At 40.2% G+C, this 27,833-nt stretch overlaps 1 protein-coding gene across 2 annotated transcripts in view; it reads left to right on the top strand.

Annotated features, from left to right (window-relative positions):
• Nucleotides 1-27,833, top strand: part of TDRD7 (tudor domain containing 7) — an 89,177-nt gene that overhangs the window by 42,529 nt on the left and 18,815 nt on the right. For both annotated transcript variants that reach the window (XM_060154797.1, XM_060154798.1), the window contains exons 7-12: nucleotides 13,848-14,443; nucleotides 18,006-18,192; nucleotides 22,421-22,532; nucleotides 24,276-24,478; nucleotides 25,504-25,638; nucleotides 27,401-27,487. In XM_060154797.1, the coding sequence (XP_060010780.1) occupies nucleotides 13,848-14,443; nucleotides 18,006-18,192; nucleotides 22,421-22,532; nucleotides 24,276-24,478; nucleotides 25,504-25,638; nucleotides 27,401-27,487 (1,320 nt within the window). The remainder of the gene's footprint in view (nucleotides 1-13,847; nucleotides 14,444-18,005; nucleotides 18,193-22,420; nucleotides 22,533-24,275; nucleotides 24,479-25,503; nucleotides 25,639-27,400; nucleotides 27,488-27,833) is intronic.

Raw genomic sequence — 27,833 nt, 5'->3', positions numbered from 1 at the left:
CTTTTATTTGGGGAGCACGAAGCTCTTTACATAATATTACTTCATTAATCTTTATGACTAAGATTAACACATACTGGTTCTTATTTATAGGAGAAATATGTCATGGCTGAGGTCTGTGTGTGTTGTAATTGCTGTTTTTATAGATTTTAAGTTATTTTTAAATGCATTTAATATGTGATAATATATATACCATTTTGTATTGAGCTGTTACCAATAGATATTGATGGCTTTGTAATTTTAATAACTTGAACTTAACTGGTAATTGAACGTTTTTTGTTAGCCTCAAATTTTATATTCTTGTTCCTGAGCATTTTTAAAGACATTCAGCTGAACAAATTTTAGTTATTTTGGCTAATTATTTATAGAATACATCTAAAAAAATTAATACAGCGTTCAGATTTAAACTATTCACAAATTTCTTTGGAGAAAAATATTGAAAAGTGAGCTGACATCTATTTCCATGCCTCTTCCTATTTGAGAATCTATTATAATAAAACGATGGCTCAGAGTAGTTTATTAGAAATCTTTTAGTTCATCCAGAGATAGAGACAACTAGATTCTTAAAACAAAATAACTAATTTTTAGATGTTTCTTAATGTTTTTATTTACATAGAATATATTCAACAAAATAACTTTTAAATTAGCGATTACTTGGTGCTTCTAAGCTTATAGAATTGAATATGCATGACAATTATTGCTTGGTAGAGGGCTTTCATTTCTTTAACTTAATATATATTTTGGCCCCCAACCCTGTTGGGCAGAGTGTGGACCACTCTCTCTTATAAGCACCTGACCTAAAGACAGCATGTATTTTTATAACCACTTCTTCCTCCAGGGCACTGACACCCACTCCAGTCCCATGGGCTTTCCAGTCAAGAGTCATCCATCCATCCATCTATCTGTCTTATTTGTTCTTACATCATTTACTCTGCACCTGCAGGTACCATGCACTGCTTTAGGGGCTGAGACCACCTTAGGGCAATGTGATGTGCTGATGAATATACATACAGTGTGAAGTGGGAAAACAAGAAGAAATGTCAAACTCTGGAATTATGGCTGTTTCCCTACCTATAAAGTCAAGAATGATCATAAGAATGTTATCCCTGATTTATGTTGAATATGGGGTTTATTCTTGTAGTGGGAATTCCTAAGGTTGCTATTCAATTCATTCCATTTTTACTCCTTTCTGAAAAGCATATTCTCACTGGATGCAGGTTTAGCAGCATTTGAGGACCCCCTTAGGTTTCCATAATCTTGAAGGGGACTTTTGAGGTTTCACCAGGCTGCTTGATTTGAAGGTTCAGGGCCTGGAGCTCCTTTTTGGAATGCATATGGTTCTTTTATTTTTTAAATCCATAGACATTCATGAACTTATGTCTTCAATGAACTTTAAGCCCTTTTATTGTGAATATACACATAAAACTCACTATTAAGCTTCGATAGAGAATTATCTTTAGAGTAAAAGAATTTTAAATAAACTTCACAGATTCTTCTTAATGTATTATGTTTCTGGTCACTTTGTTTTACACTGCATGATAATTACTAGTATTTGTGTAGCTTAATTTATGACTTTTGGGGGGAAATTTTCATCCTCGCTTCTCTGCATATCTGCAAAGCCTCAAAATTTCTCTTGCTAGGACTGCAGGAGAGAGAGTACCTATCTCTTTGATGTTAAAACTTTATCTAAAATGGGTGGTTTCCTACTAAATTTCAGGTGCTAAAATGACTGATTTTTAATTTTTTGGTTGCTTATATGCATCTATGTTGCATGATTATTTTCTGTCCAGGCAGTGAGGGTGGAATGTGAAGCAGAAATGTAATATATCTTTCTTATCTCCATGCTGTTTCTCTCAATTTTGAGTAGGACTGTTTAGGTGCAATCACTATCAGTTGTCAGGTATGAGAATTTACTTAGTGAAGCATTGTGCCTAGGATGACAAAAACTGCCAGTTTTAATGACATCTGTTGATATTTTTCAAAACTTTTTTTAATAGCTCTGATTTTTTTTTTTAACAGCCTACTGGTAAACAGTTTCAAACTGTTATACCATGTTTATTTTTAGGCAGTTTTAAACAGTTACACCATGGTTAATTTCCCTTTCTTCTGACTTCTTGCTTTTCATCTTGCTGAAAAGCAGGAACACTGATAGCATGCCCAGGGCTGATTCTACTGCAAACAGGGTCAGACAGGTTAGAACACAGTGCAGAAATTTTAGGGTAAGAAAGACTTAGTAATGTGTATCTCCATGTTGTTGTGTAACTGAAGAAGAAATCTGAGTGCAGTGTACTTCTTTATTTAAAAAAAAAAAAAAGTGCTTTCTCCCCTCAGTCATGTAAAATGTCCCATATAAAAATATTGAAAACTAAAATTATAAATGAAATAAAAATCACCTATCATCCTACCTCCCAGAGATAATCACTTGCAGGATTTCCATTTTAATATAGGATGGGTAGCATCAGCTCAAGGGACCAAATAAAAGCTCTGAAATTTTACCTTCATGAAGGTTTAATCAGCTATACGCTATAAGTCACTTTACAAGGTTGTTAGATGGTATTTTGATGCAGGCAGAAGGATGCTTTGAATCTGTTGTTCTTAACCTTTTGGATCTCTCTGACAACAAAATGTGGACTGAGAGTTTTGAAAGCTAAAGAGAATATAAAATCATATTAACAATGGTGACCCAGTTCCACAGTGTTCCTAGGCAACTTTCGAGGGAAATGGAACTTGTGCAGAAGCTGTCTTCAAAAGGCAAAGAGCCCAAGATGGCAGGCTTGACCAGTATCCTTGATGAAGGATACTGGCATCTAAGAATTGCCATTGAGTCCTAGGAGAAGGATAGCAACGTCTCTTGGCTGTTCTAAAGTGATGGCCTTATTAATAATGTTCTCCTTAATTGTTGTATTTGGCTAGTATTAATAAAATGCTTCTGTGAGCCACCCACTGACCTGGGTGCTAAGAATAACAGTAAACAAGACAGACCTGGACCTTGCCCTTACGGAACTTACTGTCCAACAGGGAAAATAAACATTGAGCAGATAAGGGCAAGCCTGCAATAGTTATGAAGGAGAAATGCAGGGTGCTAAGGAAACATGTAAACAGGAGGATGAGACGTAGTCTGATGAGTCAAGAAAAGCTTCCCAGAGGAGGTGTCTGTTACACTAAAACCTGAGAGATGAGTTGAAGTAAGTTAGACAAAGGTGGGAATGCTGGGGAAAAGGCACCTCAGACAAAAGAAACAGCTTGTGCCAAAGCCTGAGACAGAAAAACATGGCTTTTTCAGAAAATTGTAAGAAATTCAATAAGAAGACAGTGGCTCAAGAAGAAACTCAAGAGGCAAATGGGCCAATTCACTTTATTAAAGAGTCATAATTTGGTGGAAACTTAGCGGGTCCCTGCCATGAGGTCACACAGAATCCAGAGCCTCTGGCCGACTTCAGTTTCTAGTAAAATTTCAAATCTTGTGACAATTACTGTTGAACATGAGAGATTTTGTTGAAATCCTCCACTCTGAAACATGGGTGGAGAAATGTCTCCATTCCTACCTGAGACAGAATATCTGTCTTTAGTGCCTTACCTGAAGCTGTGTGGAGAGCTGGGTGGCTCGTTTAGAGCCAGACAGGAATAGATGCACTCAGCTGAGAAGGCTCTCTGACAGTAGCCTCAAAGACCTATAGCGTAGGAGCATTGGGAGGCAACTTCAGGATAGTGGGAAACATTCTGAGTTCACCTGGAAGCACCTCAGGCCTTAATTACAAAACATAACATTTAGTGAATGAGAACATAAAATGTTGTAAATGAGAAAAAATACCTAATGACATTAATTATTCATGCTTTTATAAAAAGGTTTTACTGTTAGGCTGTATTTTATATGTCATTTTTCTGTCCATTAGAAATCACTGAGCTTTAAGTCATTTAGTCCTCTAATACCTCAGACTTTTAAAAATTCCTAAAGTTCTGGATTGCGTCAATATAGCAATTTCTGTAATATCAAAAGAGGCAACAGCAGTTCTGCCACTTACGTATTTTTGTATGTTCAGGAATTTGTCTTAACTTTAATTGTGGTAATTAATTATATAAGATAAAGCATCTGTCAGCCCATGCAAAATGAATTGCCTCTTTTTTTAAAGCCTAGATATTTCTGGGTTAAAAACAAATTGAATTTCTAAGGAAGCGAACATAAGTGAAACAGCAGTGATATATCCTCAGGCTTAGTGGTGTTGATACAGTCTATGCAGCCATTCCAGCAGAAGCAGCAGTGAGAAGTAAAGCTAGGACTTGAAAGTACAGCCATAATATCTAATTGGAATCCAATTTCCTTTCTAACTTTTCATCAGCAAAAAGAAATATGCAATGAACACGTTGGAACAGTTTTTAAATTCAATTTCAGTGACCATCTGAATAGAAGAAAGATAAAAGAGCACTGTGGCGAAATCAGAATAGGGCAGTAGGGGAGTAATGTGAAATTGCTGTTCTGGAACTTGAAACAGAAAATTACCCATAAAGCCCAATAGTACAGTAGAAAGAGTTTGGGCTTTGCAGTTAGGCTTTTGCCCTGGCCATTTCTTAGTGGTGTTACTTTCAGCATATAAATCTGGGCTTCAGTATGCTCTAAAATGTGACTGTTTCTTCCCATCTCTTAGGGTTGTTAGAATTAAGTTACACAAACTATAAACAGCTGCCAGTACAGTATAGAAACATAGCAGGTACATAGGGGACTTCCCTGGTGGTCCGGTGGTTAAGACTCCGTGCTTTCAATGCCGGGGGCATGGGTTTGATTCCTGGTTGGGGAACTAAGATCCCACATGCCGCACAGTGTGGCCAAAAAAAGAAAAAGAAAAGAAAAAAAGAAACATAGCAGGTATATAGGAAAAGACAGCTGTTATTTTTCCAGGAACAGTCTAGCTTAAATGCAAGCAAGTTAAAACCCACTGGTAATTTCCCCCCAAAAGTCATAAATCAAGCTACACAAATACTAGTAATTATCATGCAGTGTAAAACCAGAGGCATACCCAGCAAGCTCTACAGAGGAGCCTATCTCAATGAAAACAGAGGAAATGCTAAAGAGGGCAGAACAAAAGTTTAAATTGAAAAATAAGAGCAGTGGATACAGGAACTAAAACTCTTAGATGAAGTGAATTTCTGCCATCCTAGAGGAGCAGATCCTGCTCCCCGCAAAGGTAATGAGAAGCATATCTAGTACCTGCTTAGCTTAGAATGCACAGTGAAAGCCGCAGCTGCCAGCCAAGATCATGCCCAAAAGGTCTGCACACAGTTAACCAGGATAGTGTCTTCCTGAAGGGGACCTGTGAACAAGGGCCTAACCTTGGGCCACACTGAAGGAAAATGGCTTGAAGTTTATCCAAACATAAATGGTTGTAGTCAGCATCGGTGCGAAGTCCTTACTAGGAAAGGGATGGGAGTGAAAGAGTATTAGCCTTGAAATACATAAGTCTATAAAACTACTTACCCAAGATGGTGGAGAAAGAGTTTCTCTGGATAGGTGGTTTGTGAACAGACAGGGTACCATCTACAAAGAACTTTTTTTTTTTTTTTTTTTTTTTTTTTTTAGTGTACGCGGGCCTTTCACTGTTGTGGCCTCTCCCGTTGCGGAGCACAGGCTCCGGACACGCAGGCTCAGCGGCCATGGCTCATGGGCCCAGCCGCTCCGTGGCATGTGGGATCTTCCCGGACCGGGGCACGAACCCGCGTCCCCTGCATCGGCAGGCGGACTCTCAACCACTGCGCCACCAGGGAAGCCCTACAAGGAACTTTTTACCTTTACCTTTGATTAAACCTCTGTGGAATATGCCACAAACACCTGTACTTTCTTAAACAGAAGCGACTAAAAATTATAACCCTTTCTGAATAATCTTGGGCGTAGCATGAACTGCCGCAGAGAGGGTGGCAGTTGTAGGTGGTCTGGAACACTGAATTGGGTGTTAGCTCATCTCAGTGTATTATCCTGCATTCAGTATAAGCCTCACCCACTACCCTTAGAGGCTTCAGATCTGAACCTATCAGTTTGTCTTCACTGTGGCCCAGTCAGGCCATTGGGGACCATTTCCTCGTCTCTTTCTCAGTTGTCTAACTTTCCCAGCACTTCTCAGCATTAACACAAAAAGACTGAGCTCTGTAGAAGGTCATCAACCAGTCTTTCTGTCTGTGAACTTGGTAATCATAGGGTGCAAGCTTCTGGTCAGTGACTCTTTGATGTTGTAGTTGTTGCTAGGTACCCAGAGGTCTTTACTGCCTGCTGAAATTGAGTTTTTTAATTGGTTTGTTTTTGAGTTCCAAGCCACTGCTAATAGTTGGAGTGCTGGAAGGCAGGTCTCCAGGTAAACGTGATTTTACCATACTGTCTGAGGTTGGTATTGGGTGGTGAACGTATAAAATGAAATTTAGAATGTAATTTAAAGCTTCAACACAAAAAACTGCTACCCAATGGAAACAAAACTGTGTCTGAATGACACCCATACAACTGCTTTGAAACTTTCTGATTTAATTGGACAATACCAATTCTGTTACAGAATCCCAAAGAAAATTCTAATTCCATAAGAAACAGTAAGTTTACCTCAGCAGCCTATGCTGCAGAGTTAGCAGGTGAGCCTTCATAGACTCAAATGAGTTTGGCTTCAAGAACTTTACAGAACAGGTAAATTAGGAAGAAGTAAAGACCTCTTAGAATTAAGAAGACAATTTCTAGGCATATAGCATGAAGACTTCTATTTGTGTGAACTTACAGGGCTCCTGAAGAAGTTGATATTTTAAGCCCTTGAGTCTCACATCTACCAAACCTAGTCTGTCAACTCCAAACTTACAAAAACTCAGAGGGATGTGAGAGAAGTATCTCATTCAAGTTGTGATTCCAAATGAGGCAGAAATCAAGCTAAATATAATGAACTTGTGGGAATAGAAGGTTTAAGGCATGTTAGATACTAGAATCTTCTGATGATCACCAGAGGAGATGGCTTGAACTCCATGGTGTAAGGAGTTAATCCTTTAGGTTACTACCTGTCTCTGCTGTTGGGAGGTGGAGGTAAGGACCCATACATAGTAAATCTATGGAGTTCCAGGTCATGCCAGTTTCCAGTCATTGGACTGGCGATTTTTTGGGTGAATATCCAAAACCAAACACAAAACTGAAGAGCCACAAAACAATGAAACCGTGGAAGAAAAAGGCAGGATTATGATCCTGAGTCTTCTCCTATAGAACAGGAGGCCTTTTGACCCCCTTCTCAGGTATGTACCTGAATCAATTAGACTACAGGAACTATTGGGTTGGCCAAAAAGTGCCTTCGGTTTTTAAGTAAAAATAAAAGGCACACTTTTCATTTTCACCAAGAACTTTATTGAACAACGTACTCACCCTTTTGTTCCACTACTTTCTGCCATTTTTCAGGCAACTTCATAATTCCATCTTCCCAAGATTTTTTATCTTTTTGAGCAAAGAACAGTTCCAGGTGCCTTTTACAGTCTTCCAGGGAATTGAAATTTTTTCCATTAAGAAAATTTTGTAAAGACCTAAATGGAAATTCGAAGGTGCAATAATATCTGGTGAATACGGCGGATGAATCAGAACTTCCCAGCCAAGCTGTAACAGTTTTTGCCTGGTCGTCAAAGAAACATGCGGTCTCACGTTATCCTGATGGAAGATTATGCATTTTCTGTTGACTCATTCTGGATGCTTTTTGTCAAGTGGCTGGTTTCAGTTGGTCTAATTGGGAGCAGTACTTGTTGGAATTAATCGTTCAGTTTTCCTGAAGGAGCTCATAACAGAGGACTTCCTTCCAATCCTACCATATACACAACATCACCTTCTTTGGATGAAGACCAGCCTTTGGTTGGTGGTGGCTCATTTTGCTTGCCCCATGATCTCTTCCGTTCCACGTTATTGTACAATATCCACTTTCCATCGCCCGTCACAATTTGTTTTAAAAAACAGAACATTTTCATTACGTTTAAGTAGAGAATCAAATGTGGAAATATGGTCAAGGTTTTTTTCGCTTAACTTATGTGGAACCCAAACATCAAAGCGATTCACATAACCAAGAAGGTGCAAATGATTTTCAATGCTTTATTTGGATATTTGAGTATGTTGGCTATCTCCCGCGTGGTATAACGTTGATTATTCTCAATGAATGTCTCGATTTGATCACTATCAACTTCAACTGGTCTACCCGACCATGGAGCATCGTCCAGCGAGAAATCTCCAGCACAAAACTTCGCAAACCACTTTTTAAAATTTATTTATTTATTTTTGACTGCGTTGGGTCTTCATTGCTGCGCACGAGCTTTCTCTAGTTGCGGCGAGTAGGGGCTACTCTTCATTGCAGTGCATGGGCTTCTCACTGTGGTGGCTTCTCCTGTTGCGCAGGATGGGCTCTAGGCACGTGGGCTTCAGTAGTTGTGGCTCACGGGCTCTAGAGCACAGGCTTAGTAGTTGTGGCGCACAGGCATAGTTACTCTGCAGCATGTGGGATCTTCCCCGACTAGGGCTCGAACCCATGTCCCCTGCATTGGCAGGCAGATTCTTAACCACTGAGCCACCAGGGAAGCCCCGCAAACCACTTTTGACATGTTCGATCAGTCACAGCACCTTCTCCATACACTGCACAAACCTTATTTTTGCGTTTCAGTTGCGTTTTTACCTTTCTTGAAATAATAAAGCATGATATGTGGAAAATGTTGCTTTTTTCTTTCATCTTCAGTATTAAAATGGCTACACAAAAATTCACCAGTTTTGATAAGTCTTTTTTTAAATGCACACTGATATGACGACTGTCACAATACAATCTAACAAAATCGTTTCAATTGAAATTAAAAACAACTAAGTGCTACTAGAACCATCTTTCGGAAAAAAACGAACGAACCTTTTGGCCAACCCAATAGAAGTTGTAAAAGCACCCTCCTGAAAGATCCAACTGGAATGATTAGCAGCTGATTATCACACTAAAGAAATAATAAAAGCCATGTTTCAAGTAGCTATTGACTTACCTTGGTCATTTATGAAGGCCAGAAGACAGCTGTTCTGTTTTGGGGGATGAGACAAGAGAACAGCATGTAGATCTGGTCAGATGTACCAGAGCACAGTGAAGAGTGGACACCATACTGTAACCCACATTCCAGCAATTTCTTGCCTTTGGGAAGATTCTCATAGGCTGGGAATAGATATAGTAATAGGTGTTGTTTCTAAGCCCATTGACCAGAAAATTAAAAAGAAGACACATGTTCTGGAGGACAGATGGTGATCACATTGGAATGCCTGAGAAAAGCAAATTTTCACTTTCATGAAAAATTTAAAACAAAGAGTTTAAGTTGAAAAAAATTACATTTGTCTTAAATTACATATATTTTAAATTCTATACAATATGAGTTTCATGATCTTTTCCTTTGAATTGAGTAACCCTTCAGCTGTTCTCCAAAGATTGGCTAATGACGTACGTGGACCAGGCATATTTTCCATGTCACTAAATTATCCATGAATAGTTGTCTAACATGTTGAAGAACATCTGCATCAACTCCAGTTAGTGTCAGGTTCTGTTCCTAAAGTCAGGCTTATGTTTAATCTTAGTAGATGCTAATTTGAATTTAAAGAGGCCAAATTACTAGAGAACAAAGTGGAATTAGGCACATAACTGGCCTATGAGATGAAGAAGAAGCCAGTAAAAATTGGAAAGTGGCTACTATTCAAGGAACTAGTCATTTGGGGATTGCTGGGGGCTGGGGTAGGGTATCTGCTTTAAACAATGAAAATAAAACTGCTGAGGAAACAAACCTGCCTTCTAGTTCAGATGATTATTTGGCCATTGTTTGTACTTTGAATAAACTCAGGCTTATTGGTCAAAAATCTACTTTATAGGCTGACTGGCAAAGCTTGATATAAATGCTACTGGCAAAGCTTGATATAAATGCTCCAGACAAAGCCCTGGAAGCTTACTACTTCCAGGTGATCTTTAAGCATTATTCTGGAATAAAGGCCAGAAAAATGGGAATTCTTCTCTTGTCCTGACCAAATTCACATCAAGTGGACCTAATATTCATAACTTCTGTTAAGATAGTAATCCCCGGGCTTCCCTGGTGGCGCAGTGGTTGAGAGTCCGCCTGCCGATGCAGGGGACACGGGTTCGTGCCCCGGTCCGGGAGGATCCCACATGCCACGGAGCGGCTGGGCCCATGAGCCATGGCTGCTGAGCCTGCACATCTGGAGCCTGTGCTCCGCAGCGGGAGAGGCCACAACAGTGAGAGGCCCGCATACAGCAAAAAAAAAAGTAATCCCTAGTTAGAAGAACTCAGTGTGCTGGTCATGTTCAGAGGTCATGTTTAGAGGTTTGACAGGTTTGACAATTACATTGTTAGGTAATTGGTCCTGATTGCATCTAAAGCACAGGTAGGAATGGAAGCTTTGAGGCCAAGAGTGGGGGAGATTAGTAAACAAACATTGAAGTATCTCCTATTCCCAGTTAATTTATTGGAAAGAAAAGGATCATTAAACTGAAGAACTGTTGTCCTCTTTTGGGTTAGAAGAAGCCATGTGGACAGGTAGGACATGTGGCTTGTGAGAGTTATTTTAGATGAATAAGATGGACTATATTCCATTGAAATTAGCCTCTGCCATCCACTTCAGAGAAGGTGTTGCAAAGAGTTGAGAAGATGTTGCTAGGTGAAGACTGAAGAAGGGTTTTAAGATGGGCCCAGCAGGCTCAGCTGGCTTTGGATATGGAGGACTGCCATGTCTAAATCTAAAATTGTACTAACCGGGATTCTTTTTTTGTTTTTTTAACATCTTTATTGGAATATAATTGCTTTACAATTGTGTTAGTTTCTGCTTTATAACAAAGTGAATCAGCTATACATATACATATATCCCCATATCTCCTCCCTCTTGCGTCTCCCTCGCACCTTCCCTATCCCACCCCTCTAGGTGGTCACAAAGCACCGAGCTGATCTCCCTGTGCTGTATGGCTGCTTCCCACTAGCTATCTATTTTACATTCGGTAGTGTATTTATCTCCATACCACTCTCTCACTTCCTCCCAGCTTACCCTTGCCCCTCCCCATGTCCTCAAGTCCATTCTCTACGTCTGCGTCTTTATTCCCGTCCTGCCCCTAGGTTCTTCAGAACCATTTTTTTTAGATTCCATATGTATTTGTTAGCATACGATATTTGTTTTTCTCTTTCTGACTTACTTCACTCTGTATGACAGTCTCTACGTCCATCCACCTCACTACAAATAACTCAATTTTGTTTCTTTTTATGGCAGAGTAATATTCCATTGTATATACATGCCACATCTTTTTTATTCATTCATCTGTCGATGGACACTTAGGTTGCTTCCTTGTCCTGGCTATTGTAAATAGAGCTGCAATGAACATTGTGGTACATGACTCTTTTTGAATTATGGTTTTCTCAGGGTATATGCCCAGTAGTGGGATTTCTGGGTCGAATGGCTGTTCTATTTTTACTTTTTTAAGGACCCTCCATAGTGGCTGTATCAATTTACATTCCCACCAACAGTGCAAGAGGGTTCCCTTTTCTCCACACCCTCTCCAGCATTTATTGTTTGTAGATTTTTTGATGATGGCCATTCTGACTGGTGTGAGGTGATACCTCATTGTAGTTTTGATTTGTATTTCTCTAATGATTAGTGATGTTGAGCATCCTTTCATGTGTTTGTTAGCCGTCTGTATATCTTCTTTGGAGAAATGTCTATTTAGGTCTTCTGCCCATTTTTGGATTGGGTTGTTTGTTTCTTTGATATTGAGCTGCATGAGCTGCTTATAAATTTTGGAGATTAATCCTTTGTCAGTTGCTTCATTTGCATATATTTTCTCCCATTCTGAGGGTTGTCTTTTCATCTTGTTTATGTTTTCCTTTGCTGTGCAAAAGCTTTTAAGTTTCATTAGGTCCCATTTGTTTATTTTTGTTTTTATTTCCATTTCTCTAGGAGGTGGGTCAAAAAGGATATTGCTGTGATTTATGTCATAGAGTGTTCTGCCTATGTTTTCCTCTAAGAGTTTTTTATATTGTCTGGCCTTACATTTAGGTCTTTAATTCATTTTGAGTTTATTTTTGTGTATGGTGTTAGGGAGTGTTCTAATTTCATTCTTTTACATGTAGCTGTCCAGCTTTCCCAGCACCACTTATTGAAGAGGCTACTAACTGGGATTCTGTATGACAAGTGAAAAACTTACATAGAAATAGAATTCTGTTTTATTTTTCCATTTTCTCAAAAAGTATATTTCTCAAATCTTTTCTGGATACCCAGTCTGTGTCCTTGTATCTTAAGTGTCTTAAAGCACAGTGAAGATAGGCATTTTAAGATTCCAGATTTTAAAATGTGAGTCTTTGGAGAGGTAGGCTAACCATTGAGAGCAAAATGAGGAGTGTCCCAAATGTTTGTGTTTCCAGCCTTAACATTAAGGACACAAATTGTGAATATCATATAAATACCATCCAGAGTGTCACACGGTGTCAGCTGGGTCAACTGTATTTATGTTCTCTCTTCCTAAGCATTATATAGAAAATTAGTAAATGAAGTCAATGTTCTTTACTGACAAGCTACTCACCCAGCAACTTTAATATTCTATTCTTCTTGGGGAAGGGGGTACTTCTTGTAAGCTTGTATTATCACCTTAGTGGTCTGCATAGCCTCCTAAGGTCTTAAATTTCAGCTAAAGAATAGGTGAATAGGATATGACAGAATAGAAGATTTCAGAGGGCTATGAGTACTAACTTCAGTCTAATCGGAAATTGAGAAATTCTTTTTGTAAAGGACCAAGTAATAAATATTTTAGGTTTTGCAGGCCAAGAGCTATGTGACTGTCACCCATAGTCTGGCACAACTACCCGACTCTGCCATTGTAGTGCAAAAGCAGCCATACGCACTACATAGAGAATGGCTGGGGGCCAATAGAACTTTGTTGATGCACACTGAATTTCATATCATTTTCATGTCACGAAGTAATTCTTTTGATTTTTTTTCAGCCATTTAAAAATAGAAAAACCATTCTTAGCTCATGGGCTATGGAAAAACAGGTGGCACACTGCATTGGGCTGGAGCCAGTGGTGTGCTGACCCCTGGTCTAGAAGTGGAAAGGCTTAGAACTTGGAAAAATGGTGCCATACATCAGTTTCTCTTTTCCTCCTTCTCTCATATTGAAGCCATGCCTCTCTGGAATGTTATGAGAAGAAAATTAGAAATTGGATGGTATACAACTGCTGGGCATTCTTAAGTCTTGTTCATTAGAGGGACAACACTTTTAGCTAACTTTCTACTGTAGTTGTTGGAAAATGTGTGCCTTACCTCTGGACTGACCTTCCTACATAATGGAAAGCTGAGGGTTTTCTCAGGACACTGCAGGAAGAAGAGAGACAGCACCTCAGTTTTGCCTGAATATTTCCTAGCTTTCTTCCCAGTGGTTTATTCCTGACAGTTCTGATACCTTTTCATGGTTTCATTCCTCCTTGTATTCTGTCAATTTTGTAAGCTGTTGCTTTGTATTTGTTAGAGAAACTAGGTGAGACAAAACTACTTGTCAGAGAAACTAGGTGGTGTACAGGGCAGAAGCTCTCATGATTTCCTAGGGTTATTGGAGGTCAGGTGCTTCACATGGGAAATTCATACTATTTCATTTCCCTGCTTGTTACTGAAATGTGGTGCATGATCATGTTTGCAAGTGAAGGCAGTGTATTAAAGTCTTAGTGACTGAGAAGAGTAAAATGTACAATTTTGTGTTCTCTTCATAAATTTGAAAAGTGTTTCTCTCAAATTTAAAATGCATTAATGTGCTCTCAGGTTGTTTTTAGCCATTAAAATATCTGTCATTTGCTGTATTTAAAAATTTCAGGTGGAAAAACCTTGCAGTGGTGGTCAAGATTTACTTGTTTATCCAGCTAAGAGAAAGCAGCTTTTGAGAAGTGAACTGAATGCTGAAAAAGTGCCACCATCCCCACTACCTGCTCCAAAACAAATACCACCACTCAAAGGGTGTCCAACAGTTATGCCAGGAGACTTTAAAGAGAAAGTTGAGGAGCTGCTGGTGAAATACTCAAGTGGTCTTTGGGCCAGCGCACTCCCCAAAGCATTTGAGGACATGTACAAAGTGAAATTACCTGAGGATGCCTTAAAAAATCTTGCCTCGCTTTCCGATGTATGCACCATAGACTACATTTCTGGAAACCCTCAGAAGGCCATTCTCTATGCTAAACTTCCACCACCCACTGACAAAATCCTAAAGGATTTAAAGGATGCAGAGCAAGCACATGGAGATTATGATGTCAAGTCTGTGATTGAACAAGAATATTTGCAGATAGAAAAAAACATTACCAAAAGTACCGATACCTTTATGGAGACTGTAACAATTCCTCCGTTAATCATTCCAACTGAGGCATCCCCATCTGTACTGGTGGTTGAACTGAGCAACACAAATGAAGTGGTTATCAGGCAAGTTTTATTTTCTAATTCTTTAGAATCCTAGTGTACTGTTGCTACTTGGCTATTCTTCATATAGATGCTGGTTGAGGAAGAATAATATATTTTTAGTTCTATAGAGTTATATTGAAGTATAATGTTTAAAATAACTATTTTTGCGAGAAAAGATTTCTTACAGTTTTAAAAATTGAAATGATGATATGGTCTGAACATGAAAATAATCTATGTCAAAAGCATAATGGTAACTGTATAAGTCAAGAGCAATACCTAGTCCATAGAAAGAGCAATCACCCACTAGGTAGGTAATACTGTTTAATCTGGGATTACGTAGTGTTTCCTAAAAGTCAGAATAGCTAAGCACCGCCTTCTAGTGTAATGCATCAGATTAGCCCTCTGGTTTCTCGAGCCTTTTGATATCATTGCCTGGGAGAAGGAATTATTGCCTAAGTGGCTAATGATAACTGGAATTCCAAAAAACAGTTCGGTTCAGGCACTTGATGTGGACTTTTGGAGGAAATGTAGAATACATAGAAAATGTTGAAAGACTATAATTTGCTGTTTCTGACTTGGGATGAAGAATGGTAACCACTGTAGCTGGATCTCTGGAGGCAGCAGCCCAAGGTGTGGCTGTGGCTGGAACAGAACAGAATCCAGGCTCCTTCACCCAAAATGTCCCTGTGCGTTGGACTCTTACTCTTCCCAAGGATCATAGCTGAGCTGGGAAGATCCAATGAAAGGCCACAAAAAATAATCAAAGTCCTATACAGCAAACCTACTGAAGCTTTTCTGTTTGAACAAACTAAGTCTGATGATGAAGTGAGAATCAAGTATCTTAGGATGTTCAAACTAGAACATGTAGGAGCTTTGTTGAGGTCCTTTTTATAGAGGGGTGGTAAATGTATAGAGCTTTTATTCTAAGATGTGGTATGGCCTGAAGATAGAAATAGCTTGCTGAGGGTTAGGGTTCCTACTGTGGGTCACTAATAAACTGAGGTAAAGGAAGGATGTTGAGGAGCACATTGCTAACTTTTACCATTTGACATTATAAAGAAAATCTAAATCTGCTTCCTTGGCAGGATCCTTTGGTATCTGTTACCAGTAGTCATTGGTGCCACTTTCAGAGAGCCAAGCACCCAGCACTGGACTGGATGAATCATGTGATTTCTTACGTTCTTCCCAAGATCTGGCAAGAATCTGGATCAGTTCCAGGGCTTCAATAGGATGGGGGTTCAATCTACTCCAGGATGATTAGGTCCAGGGTCCTCAGGTTATCTAGATCCCTTTTTCAGTATAAGTTAGAATCCCAGAGCCGGCATTCTACGTGTTCATTAGGGTGGCTGGCAACCAGCAAGCATGATGGGTAATGTCTGCCCTTAGGTTGACCCTAGGTCATTAGTGTCTCCCCACCACCCTGACCCCAGCAGGCTGAGCCCTATTCTACATCCACACCTTTACCCAGGCAGTAGACTCTGGAAACTAGTAGGCTTGTGACTCATAAAAGTTACAGGGAGGTGCCGTGGCAGGACCCTTAGGTCAAGTATGGGAATCTGTTGTCTCCAGTCTAAAAATTAACTTTGTAAAACTTTGTATTTATGGCATATCTAAATTGGCCTGCATATCATTCTTTGTTCACTTGCTCAGGTAATTTGGGGATAATGTATGACCTTATTCTTGCCACTACCCACTCTTATACCAACTGTCATATAACCTCCTTACCCCGCCCAGGCATCGTTCTCTGTTGGTGGCTACAGAGAGCAGAAGCTGCCTGCAGATCTCATGCTGCTTCTCACCACCTCCCTCCTCCCTGGCAGGAGCCCATGCTATGCAGACTACCAGACCACAGGCTACAGCCTAGGCCTCTGCCAGTTGAGCTCCCAGGACTGTAGCAGCGCTACCAGGAGGCCCCATGAGACTCCAGGTCCCAAGGAAATGGGCACTTGAGCAGAGCTGCAGATCTACTAGGAGACTCCAGAGCCAAGAGTGCAGCTGTATTCCAGGCAGTACCCTAACATTTGTAAAGCTCAGTAACCTTAAATGATAGAGTATGACAAAGCTTTTACAGCTGTTTCTGGAGTGAATAATATGCATGTCATATTTTGTTTTAAAATAGCCATTGCCTCCAAAAGAGGCATTATTTCCACATTGTGTAGGGCTTTTAAAAGCTTTTTTTCCTCTAGTAACAAATAGGTTGACTCTGGTTTCTTCTGTCCTGCTGATAGTTACCAAAAATACAGGAAGATACTCCTAAAAGGAATAGTTTCTGAAAGCTGTATAGGACCACTTGAGCCCTGAGTAGAAGCTAGAACAGTTCAAAGAGCAATGTTCTTGTGGCATATCCCCCATCTCGCTGGCCAGGTGATTCTGGTGCTGGTACAGCATAGCCTTCAAACTCAAAAGACTTCATCCCATGGCTGAGATACCTCCTGTTAAAGGAGCCAGGTTTGATTTGCCAGGTTTTCCATCCTGGAAGGAGGCCTTTGTTGGAATCATCTCTGAAGACTAAAGGACAAGGAAGCAGCAGCCTATTTATGGCAGAAAGCAAAACAGTATGTTTTGATAACATAAACTAGGACAAGGTGATTGCAGTTGTCAACAGCCAAAAATTGTAGAAAGGGGATAGAAGAGTATCCTGGAAAAAAACATTTCTTAAAGAGCATGCAACTTAAAGAGGCATTTATCTAGAACATGTCATCTCTTTAAGGGTATCAGAACTCAACATTTTGTTGTAATTTGTTCAAATTTGTTCAGTAAGTTGGAGGGATGGGTTGTCACATGGTTCTATCTATTGTTTTCAAGGGTTTGTTTTTCTCTAGGAGGAGTCAGATTTCATTGGTTTTCAGAGATTGAGACTTGTTCAGACCCAGCCTTAGTTAAGGCAGAACTATCAACTACATTCTCTTCTCAGAAATCTACACACATCTGCAGCAGCCTGAGTCAAAATCTCAGGTTGACTCTTGCTCATCTGGCTTCCACTGGTGTCTTCCTTTCCACTTCCTCCCTTTCCTTCCCTTGAGTCTTCTCTCAACCTGGTCCTCCCTGACTGCTTACTGTTATATTCTCTAGTTCTCTGGATTGTTGTTGAGCATTTGCTCTGTTGTGTGGTGTGTTGGACCTTGGTCTTTTTTTGTGAGCTCCACAGTATTGTATTCTCCTTTTTCAAGGTACAATTGTTGGGCTTCCCTGGTGGAGCAGTGGTTGAGAGTCCACTTGCCGATGCAGGGGACGCGGGTTCATGCCCTGGTCCGGGAAGATCCCACATGCTGCGGAGCGGCTGGGCCCGTGAGCCATGGCCACTGGGCCTGTGCGTCCGGAGCCTGTGCTCCGCGACGGGAGAGGCCACGGCAGTGAGAGGCCCGCGTACCGCAAAAAAAAAAAAAAATATATATATATATATATATATATATATATATATATATATAATTGTTTACTAACTCCATGTTCTCCTCCCTGTCAGTGTAAGCAAGTCTGAGCCTGGAACCAAAGATGACTGTAGAAAAACAGAGTAATATTAATGAATTCCTGTAGCTTTCCTTCTTCCAGGTTGCTTCATTTGTGTTCTCTTCCTTTAATTTAGGTATGTGGGCAGAGACTATTCTGCTGCTCAGGAATTAATGGAAGATGAGATGAAGGAGTATTACAGTAAGAACTCGAAGGTCACACCAGTCCAGACTGTGCAGATTGGCCAGTTGCTGGCTGTAAATGCTGAGGAGGATGCCTGGTTACGGGCACAGGTCACCTCAACAGAAGGGAACAAAATAAAGGCAAGCATTATGAAGGCAAACATTATTTTTCAGATGAAAATGTTACATCTAATATTCTGTCCTCTCTAAATATTTAGTTTTCCCCAGAAGTTGAAAAAATAGTATCTGTAAAAGATTATCTCTGTCAACTGTTAAGTCAGTGGTAGTTATATTATCTTAGAGTTTTAGTTTAAAAAAAAGAAAAAAAATTCTTCTCCATTGTTGTACCATAACCCATGATGTAAGCAGGAAAAAAATCTCTATTCCTATCCCCCAAGGTTATATAATGAATACTGATCAGAGCTCTGTGGGCTTCTTATCAAGGTCAATACTTTGGAGTGAGGGAAACCATACTGATTAGAGGAGATGGCATTCTTCTCTCCCTTCTTGCACAGCCAGCTGAGGAGAACCCCAGATAAGACTTGGGCCATGCCCCAAGTCTTGCCCTCTTGGTCATCTTCGACATCTTGGAAAGGTCAGAGGGCTCGTTCACCAGTCTCTTCCCTCAGAGGCTCTAATACTTCCAGACTTGACGACATTCATGGTGATCATCCTCTGCCCCATTGCCTCTTTTTTCCCTCAGCTCAGAGACCCAGAATCAGAACTCATTCACGAAGGCACAGTTTTGTCTAAATTTTGTAAGCAGGGTTAGCACATCTCAGAACCCTTAGCACTGCAGGGGGCGGGAAGTCCAGGTGAACAGGACCCCAGTCAGTGTGGCCCCATCACTGCTTTGTGCTCAGTGAGAAACCTGAGTGGCCTCTAGTCGATAGGAGATAACTGCCCCAGACATTCCTAGCTAAACTTCAGTCTACTTGCTGACCGTTTCCCTGCCCTTAGGAAGTCCAATACAACTTAAGCTATTTGAAGGCACAGGGATTGCTTATGAAGAGAAGAACCATACAAACCCCGGTGACATGTTAACAGTGCATCAGTGTTTATAATAAATGCTGCAAATACTCCACAAGGATATCTCCTAGTCTGAGATCTATAAGGCAAAAATAACTTGGGCCTTCCCCTTCCTTCCTTACTTCTACTTTGGGAGTTTAAGCTCTGGAGTCAGTTAGACCTGAGTTTAAGTCCCAACTCTGCCACTTCTAGCTGTGTGGCCTTGGGAAAGTTATTTAACTTCTCTGATTCCTTACCTATAAAATGAGACACTATCATTATGCTAGTATCTGCCTGTTAAACTTTTCATTCATTTTTTTCCACTGTCCTAGGGCAGGAGACAAGACTGACAAGTCCTTGTTCTCAAGAAGCTTATATGCTAGTAAAAAAAGACAGATAATGAACAAGTATACAATAAATAAACAGGACAATTTAACAGCAGTGAAAGAAATAACCAGGGTGCTGTGATAGAAAACAAATTTGAAGGAAGGGATAAGCAGGGAGATGTGATCTGGTTTATTTGCTTCAAAGATTGTTCCAGTGCCTGTGTGGGGCATGGATTGTAGTAGTGTAGAGAACATGGATTGTCGTAGTGTAGAGAAGGAAAGTAAGACTGGCTAGTTGGCTGTTGCAGTAGCCAGCAACTTGTAACCTGAATTAGGGTAGAAACAGTGGAGACACAGGTAATGGGACGTATTCAGGATGGATTTGGAGGTAGAACTGACAGGACACTAATTCATCGGATGTGGAAGAGAAGAAAGGAGAAGATTCAGGATGGCTGCTGGGTTTGGGACTTGAGCAACCTGGTGGATACTGGTGCCATTTATTGAAACTGGGAAATCAGGGGAAAGAACCAATATATAGGAGAATCAAGAATTTTGTAGGACCTGTTAGGTTTGAGAAAAGCTATCAGATTTCACCTGGACAAGCCTGGAGCTCAGGGAGAAGTCAGGACTGGAGATGAAGCAGCAGGGTGGGAGGCATCAGCGTGTAGGTGCTACTTGAAGCCATGGGCCTGGGTCAGATCTCCTTGAGGAAGAATCACCCATAGAGCAGAGAAGGGGACCCAGAACTAGGCTCTGAAACACTTCAGCATTTAGATGGTGGGTGTGAGAGGAGCAAAGAAGACTGTCAGAATGGCCAGAGAAGGAGGAAAACCAAGAAGGCAGTGTCTCGGAAGCCAGAACAGGAAAGTACCTCATAAAGGAGGAAGCAACCGGCTGTGTCATTGCTTCTGAGAGCTGTGAGCTGGTGTGAGGAATAAATAGAGCAGCTTGGTGTGTTTTACGGTGGCAAGCCCTTAAGGCAGCAGTAGTTGTGGCAGTCCTGGCCTCATCTTGTTCCCCATATCCCATGAACCAGACAGAGATGAATTTTACCCTTTATTAGGAGAAACCCCAGCTACTTGGAAAGTCTTGTTTCTCTTGAATTTTACTGTGCCTGACAGCAAGAACAGGTTCCCTCCTTGCTTTCCACAGAGCTTGCTGAGTATGAGAAACAGGAACATGCGGTCACCCCCTCAGGTTGGTGCCAGTTTGGCCTGGCGCAAACCCACATCCCAGGGGTGTTTTCTGGTTATTACTCAGGTGGTGCTGTGAGACCTGCGGCCACTTGAGGGAGCCAGAGATCCAGGAATGAACTGGGGCCCGGTGCCGCAATTATGAGCCTGCTTGTGCTGATCTCAGGGCCAAAGGACACAGGACAGAGGGTGGTGAGAGTCCAGCTGGACAGTCCATGGGCAGATGTTTTATGAGCTGCAGATGACATACAAATACATGGTATCGTGATTCAAAAGAAGAAAGAAAAGAAAACAAGCTCCAGACATTACAGAAACCCTTTGAAGATTTTAGAGCAGTATTCTTTAGTCTCTTAGTGCTAGGAGTACATTCGAAATTGCCCAGGAGTCATGATTTCACATACTATGTCCTATTCACAGACACGTTGTCTCCATTTTAGACCTAGGAAGAGCAGAATCCAAATTGTGGGTGTTGATAGCTATTAAAGGACACAAAAAGCTGCGTGAATCCTGAGGCCTTTGGGAAGGAAAAGCAGGTGCTAATTAGGGGTTGGAGAAGTGGCTGGCTGTAGTGTGGGGACCCTGCCAGGGATCAAGGCCTCGGCGGGCACTGAGTCAAGATATGGACTCTAAGAGATGATCCTTTCCAACGTGGGATATACAGGCCCCACAGACACGGCTATCAGGTGGTCAGGGAAAGGCGTTAGTCATCTCTCTATTCTTTTCTTCCTTAGATTCTCTGATAGGGAGAATTTTTGTTCTGTATACTTACTGTCAGAATCTTGGTGCTCAGAAGCTGTGGACTTTATTTTACTGCAGAAAGTAAAACTCTGTATTACTTGGTATTTCTTTGCCATGCCTTTGCCCTGCGTTTTTGTGATTTGTTCTGTATTTGTAATAACCATCTGCTTTAATTAGAGAAGCGTACTAAGTTTTCAACACTTTCCCTCTGATTCCTAGTTATCATTCTAAACCACAGCTTAATATCTCTAGATTTATTTTTCTCCAAAAAGAAAAAGCCGTTGGTTATATAGTCCTTCTCAACTGAAGGTTTTATTAATACACTAAAAATAATATCCAGGCTCTCCATGATCTGTGATGGTGGTGAGGAAGTGCCTTGCAAGTCTCTGTAAACACAGAGCTCTGTCCAGCAGACTGGGACCTTCTCCTGAATTGGATGAAGCCCTAACCCAGCTGCACAGCCCCCCAAAAACCCAGAATTACCTACCTTTACAGTGTAGAATTCCATGTTATCCAGCCATGACATCATTGTTGTCATTGACAGAAAGCATCTCGGTCCCTGGAAGCATAACAGCTGAGAGCAAGCCGTCACAAGTGCTGCTCTGGGGATTTAGAATCTGATAAATACCACCAGTGTGATGCCTCCTCTGGAAATAAATAAGGATCTGCCTAAGGAAGCAGATCCTTAGTGGAGTTGTGTAAATCAAGAAAGAATAAGGTGATGTAGGCATTGTGCCAGCAAGGAAAGGGCGGGGACAGTCAGGGCTGGCAGACCAGGTACGTGTGCTGCTGAGAAGCTGACAACAGAAGGCATCGGAGTTCAGCACTCTTCCCTCTTCTCCCCTTTGTGGCAAAGGCGTGGCAGAGGAGTGCGGCCTGGAAGTCAGGAGCCCTGGCACCCCTGGTCCCATTCCCAGCATTCCTCTTCCGGGCTAAGTCAGGGGCACCTCCCCTGGCATTTTCCAGGCAGTGGTGCCACTTCACATGCCGATTATGGGGTAAAATGAAGCCAGTTCAATGCATCAAGTGATTTTTTTTTTTTTTAAGAAACAAGGATAAAGAATTTTATTTGAACCTAAACGTTGTTGTTTCTGTTATCATTAGGTATGCTATGTTGACTATGGTTTTAGTGAAAATGTTGAAATGAGCAAAGCATACAAATTGAACCCGAAGTTCTGTTCACTGTCATTCCAAGCTACGAAGTGTAAGCTCGCAGGTAAAAGGAACTTTTTTTAAAGTACTCTCCACTTTGACAAACGTATGGACCCCAAGCGGGGAAAGTTGGGGCCGGTGTGTGGGGGGGATGAACTGGGAGATTGGGATTGACATATATACACTAATATGTATAAAATAGATAACTAATAAGAACCTGCTGTATTTCTCTTTGTAAGATTTGATCATTATAAAAATGTTATAATGTTTTAATATATTTTTGTTACATTATATATAACATATAGCACATTTAAATTTATTATTAAAAAGCCTGTTGGACATCTGAGAGGGTTTGGTTGCTGTTGCCGTAACTGCCCTAGTAACAGCTGTTCGAGGCCCTGTATCGTGGGATACAGGATCAGTGTAAATCATGTTGTTCGACCTGTTGTAAAGTGACTCCCAGCTTCGTTCCCACTGAGATGGACTCCGTGGGTGCTGCTTGTTAGCAAGGAACACTCCCTTGTGCACCCAAGCACGAGTCCAGCTGTGGGTCATGTGCGGTCTCTGGCACTGTCACGTATCACTGTTCTTTTCTTTCCTCCTCAAGGAAGCGTAGAGAAATGCACATGTGTGAGAGTGACGTGTAGGGATGACCTGAAAGTATGGGGGGCACATGTTAATGATGAGGAAAGACATTGGAATATGTATGCCTCATGCAGGAGAGCCAGAGCTATATTCAGAAAACGATCAGAATTGTTTTCATGAAAATTAGACCTGTGAAGAAATGCCTCCTTCCCAGCAGGGATGTCTTTATGTCAGAGGAACTGGATTTGGCTCTCTCTGTGAGATAAATCTAGAGTAATTTAAAAATACTGTTACAAACCTGTGGGAGTTAGTTTTGAAAAGAACGTATCAAGAGCATAGGAAAAGATTTAGGATGCTGAAATGAAAGCTTTGATAAAAGCTATACAGGTGTGTGTCTGGAGAACAGAATATGAAAAAGAGAAAGGTAGGTCAGAAGGAGTCTGTAAACTTTTGCTTACAGATTTAAAGGGGAAAAATATAGAAATAGACATTGTAGTACCATTGGGGAAATGATGCCCTAGTTTAATTAGTTTAATGGATTAACTTGGAGTTGTCATATTATGTTATATGAAATTACAATTTTCCAAGAATTTAAAGAATAATTAGACTGCAATAAAATTCACCTAATACCCACATTACATTAAACAGTATTTTACCTTTCTTTCATAAATCTGAAAGTTCTTTGGTATCCTCAGGGCCATGATGGTTTACTTAAAAAGAAAGAATGAAAGGGAGGGGGAAAGGTTGTCTAAATTTTCAATAAGTGCATGTTCATGCAAGAAATAATTGTGCATATTTAATTAGAAAATGAAAAAACCAAGGGTATATTTTTAGGAAGAGTGTTACAAATACATGAGTGGCAGACATAATTGGATGACAACTTCTTTACGTGTTAGTCTTTTTGTTTTAAATATGTGTTTGTAAGTAAAGTGAAGGCTGTTTCTCCTAAGGTAGAAATTCAGATTGATCGTCAACTTTTCTTCTTGTTTTAAGATTGCCCGCCTTCGTGTAATCATTCAAAAGGGCATTCATGTTATAATAAATATTTTTAAACCTAAGGGTGGATGGTATAAAGAAGATTGTATAACAAAGCTTCCCTATAAAATTTAAGAATTTTGTAGTAGATTCATAATTGTAATAAGTAACCAAAACAAACACAATCTCTGCATCTTAAAATGATTCTTCTAATTAAGTAGAAATTTAAATATTCAATATTTTTCAGGGTTGGAAGTTCTAAGTGATGATCCTGATTTAGTGAAGGTGGTTGAATCTTTAACTTGTGGAAAGATCTTTGCAGTGGAAATACTTGACAAAACTGATATTCCACTGGTTGTTCTGTACGATACCTCAGGAGAAGATGACATCAACATCAATGCCACCTGCTTAAAGGCCAAATGTGACAAGTCACTAGAGGTTCACCTTCAGGTACCACTGTGACCACTGTTGTCTATTCACAAGTATCACAGGAAAGAAATTCACCAGAAAAGAACGTTGTACATTTTAGGCTAACACTAGATAGAGACAGATTACGTATGTATTGGAAAAAAAAAGGAAGGAAGGGAGCTAAAAGGAGGGGAAATGCCAAAATATAAATAGTAATTATTAAGAATTGGATTTTTGTTTTATTTTCCAGTTTCCACAATGAGCATATATTAATTTTATATGAAATTATTTTGCAAAGATAATAAAGGAGGATAATTCAAATGAAGGGAAAATTAGATCAGTGACGATGCTTATTAAATTGCTAGCTTTAACATTTTTTAAATGTGAAGAACATAGATGTCTGTACGAAAGGACACTTTTAAATAAATTATAGAGCAGCCACTTGAAAGAATAGGATGAGATGTTAAAAATGATCATTTTTAAGGCTTCATAGCAACATTGGGAAAATATTTGTTTTAATAAGTAGAACAATAGTAAATTGCCTTTATATTATGATTTGACTAAAAATGGCTAAAATTAAACCTTTACTGTGATTATAATTTTTAAAAGTTACTAAAAATTCCTGTGGCCCATGGACGTGAATTAGAAAGTAAACTGATAATGGGATTGATTTTGTGAGAGTTTTTTATTTTTATTTCTGTTAATGCTGCAAAAATATGTTTTATATAATAATTCTTTTTCTAAATTAATGGGGAGAAGATAAACCAGAGTTAAAGCAGAGCTAAAAATACTCTTAGCCTTTCAGACAGTAGAAAGTGGTAATAATATAATGTGTGTAAAATGTCTACTCTGTGCCTGACACAAATGATACCAGATATTCCTTTTGGAAAGAGTGGTATGCAAACTAGTTTTCCACATTTACGTTATGAATTTCATTCTATCTGTCCTCCAGCTTGCTTAGAAGATTGAAAAGCGCAGAAATTTTCAGTGAGCTATTTAGATAGATACCCTTAGGTAGGTAAGAGCTGCACTCTGTTCTCACATCCTTGGTGTGTCCTTTGTTTCAGGTCGATGCCATGTACACAAATGTCAGAGTGACTAATATTTGCTCCGACGGCACACTCTACTGCCAGGTGCCTTGTAAGGGTTTGAACAAGCTCAACGACCTTCTGCATAAGATAGAAGAATACTTTCATTGTAAGGTATGGCCAAGCAGCATCCACCTCTAAGATGAGTCCTAACATTGCAAACAAGAGGAATCACTAAATTGTACATGTGTAGTAAGTTTTGTGTATTTTAAGGTAGACTGTCTAAAATAGAGGGTAAGAGCCCCAGACTTCAGAATTTAAAACAAAAATAAAAATCCCCACTAGTTTCTTCATGGTAAAATGAGGATAATAATAGTGAGTACCCACAGGATTGTTATGAGGACTAGTCACAAGGCTGCTTATTATTAGCACAGGGCCTGGCACATAGAAAGTGTGCAACAACCGGTAGATTTGTCATTCACAAGGTGCAGTTGATGAGCCTACAGTGCAGCTGCCTGTGACTGTCTGCTCGAGCAGCTGGCTCCTCTGCCTGGGCAAAGACGGAACCATGGAATTTAGAAGGAGAATAAAACTTCCGAGGCATCACTCTCCAACCTCTTTATGGTCCCTGAGAGAACCTGCGCCTTGGAAAATGTGGTTGTGCAGTTTACATTTATTAGTAATCTCTTTTCCCTTTAATTCTAGTATTATTTTCTGAATCAGGATCTGTAGGGGTTTTGTTTTAAGGTCCTAAAGGGATTTCCTTACCTCCATTTGGACATTATAGTTGTAATCCACAATATGCTGTGGTTTCCAAGTGACTAAACTCTGATGCTGCTTCATCTCTGACCCCCTCACCTGGAAGTGAGCCCTTGCCTCTGACCTACAGAGCACCCCGAGTGCCTCATGACACTTGTATGCAACATTGTTTTAGCTGTTTGGGTATTTGTTTGCTTTACTAGAGTATAGGCTTCCTGAGGGCAGAGACTGAGCCTCACCAGCTTCTGGTAAGTACCTAATTCATTTAGGTACTGTAGTAACTTATCTAGTGTCTTACATAAAATAGGTATTCCAAAATATTTGCTGAAGTGGATTAAACTTGTATTTAGACTACAGCCTAGAATCGAGACGTTATTAGATCTATAGCTTTACCTCTTTCTGTTACAGATGTCTTAGCTTGTATCTCAAGGTCATTACTGAAGTTTGATTTGCTGATCTATCCTAGAGAAATCTGAGACATCCAGAGGGTGACTGTAGTTACTCATTTGCATGCATGTGCTTATAATCTATAATGGTGAAAAGCACTCTTGATAGTTCTTAGTGCCCTGGAAACTCAAGTGGAAGGAGACATTGCCTGTGGGGAGAGTAGAAACATTCACCCTGAAGGAAAGAGGCAATGGCAGGTCCCCCATTTCAAGCTACAGCAGAGGAGGAGGATGAAAACATTGAACAACATTGAACTGGCACTGATATCCATATTTGGGTTGATAACGTTTCTTTTGTTTTGGATTAAAATCTTATCTTTGAATCTTGAATGTTAAAAGATGAAAAGAGGAGGCCTTATGAACTGCTTCCCTTTCATACAGGCTGTTCATTTTATCGGATTCATCTCCCCTCTTTGTGTTTAACTGATGGTGCCTGAGCCTGGATGAATTATACTGACCTCCATGCTAACATTTTTAGACATTTTAACAAGGCTGATTTATGAGCCATGTGCAAGGAAGAAGGGTAGATGGCTGCCACCAACATATGAGAAACAAGGCAGAAGCCCTACAACCCCTGTACATGTGCTGCGTCCACTGTAGCACACACCTCACCGAAAGTCTGATCACATACGGGTGAAGCAGCTTGCCTGTGCCACAGCGGTGTTTTTCTCATGGTGTAGCAACGTGCTCTTTGCTGAGAATAATAAGTGTCATGCGTTTCTGTTTTGCAGCACATGACCTCTGAGTACTTCGTTTCATTACCCTTCTGTGGGAAAATCTGCCTCTTCCATTGCAAAGGAAAATGGTTACGAGTAGAGGTAAAATCAGTCACTTGACTTTTTTTAAACTTAAGATGAAATATTTCAGACATATAAATGAGGTTTTTAAAAAATGGAGTAAGCATCCATATACTCATCACCAGTTTAAGAAATAAAACATGATACATAAAACCAATATACAGTTGATGCTCCCTGTCTGCAGCCCTTTCTTTTACTCCCACCCCTGGGGGAGCTACCAGCTGAATTTGGTGTTTCTCCTTCCTATTCACTGCTCTAGACTTTTACTATATTTGTGTCTAAACACACATACTCTTACTATCTGTATATTTCAATATAGAGATATTTAAAATGTAGAAGTGAATAGTATATATAATATTTATAGTAA

The sequence above is a fragment of the Lagenorhynchus albirostris genome, chromosome 7 (assembly GCF_949774975.1).
Source record: "Lagenorhynchus albirostris chromosome 7, mLagAlb1.1, whole genome shotgun sequence".
Lineage (NCBI taxonomy): Eukaryota > Metazoa > Chordata > Mammalia > Artiodactyla > Delphinidae > Lagenorhynchus > Lagenorhynchus albirostris.
The sequence above is the reverse complement of the archived record's forward strand: the minus strand, read 5'-3'. Positions and strand labels throughout refer to the sequence as shown.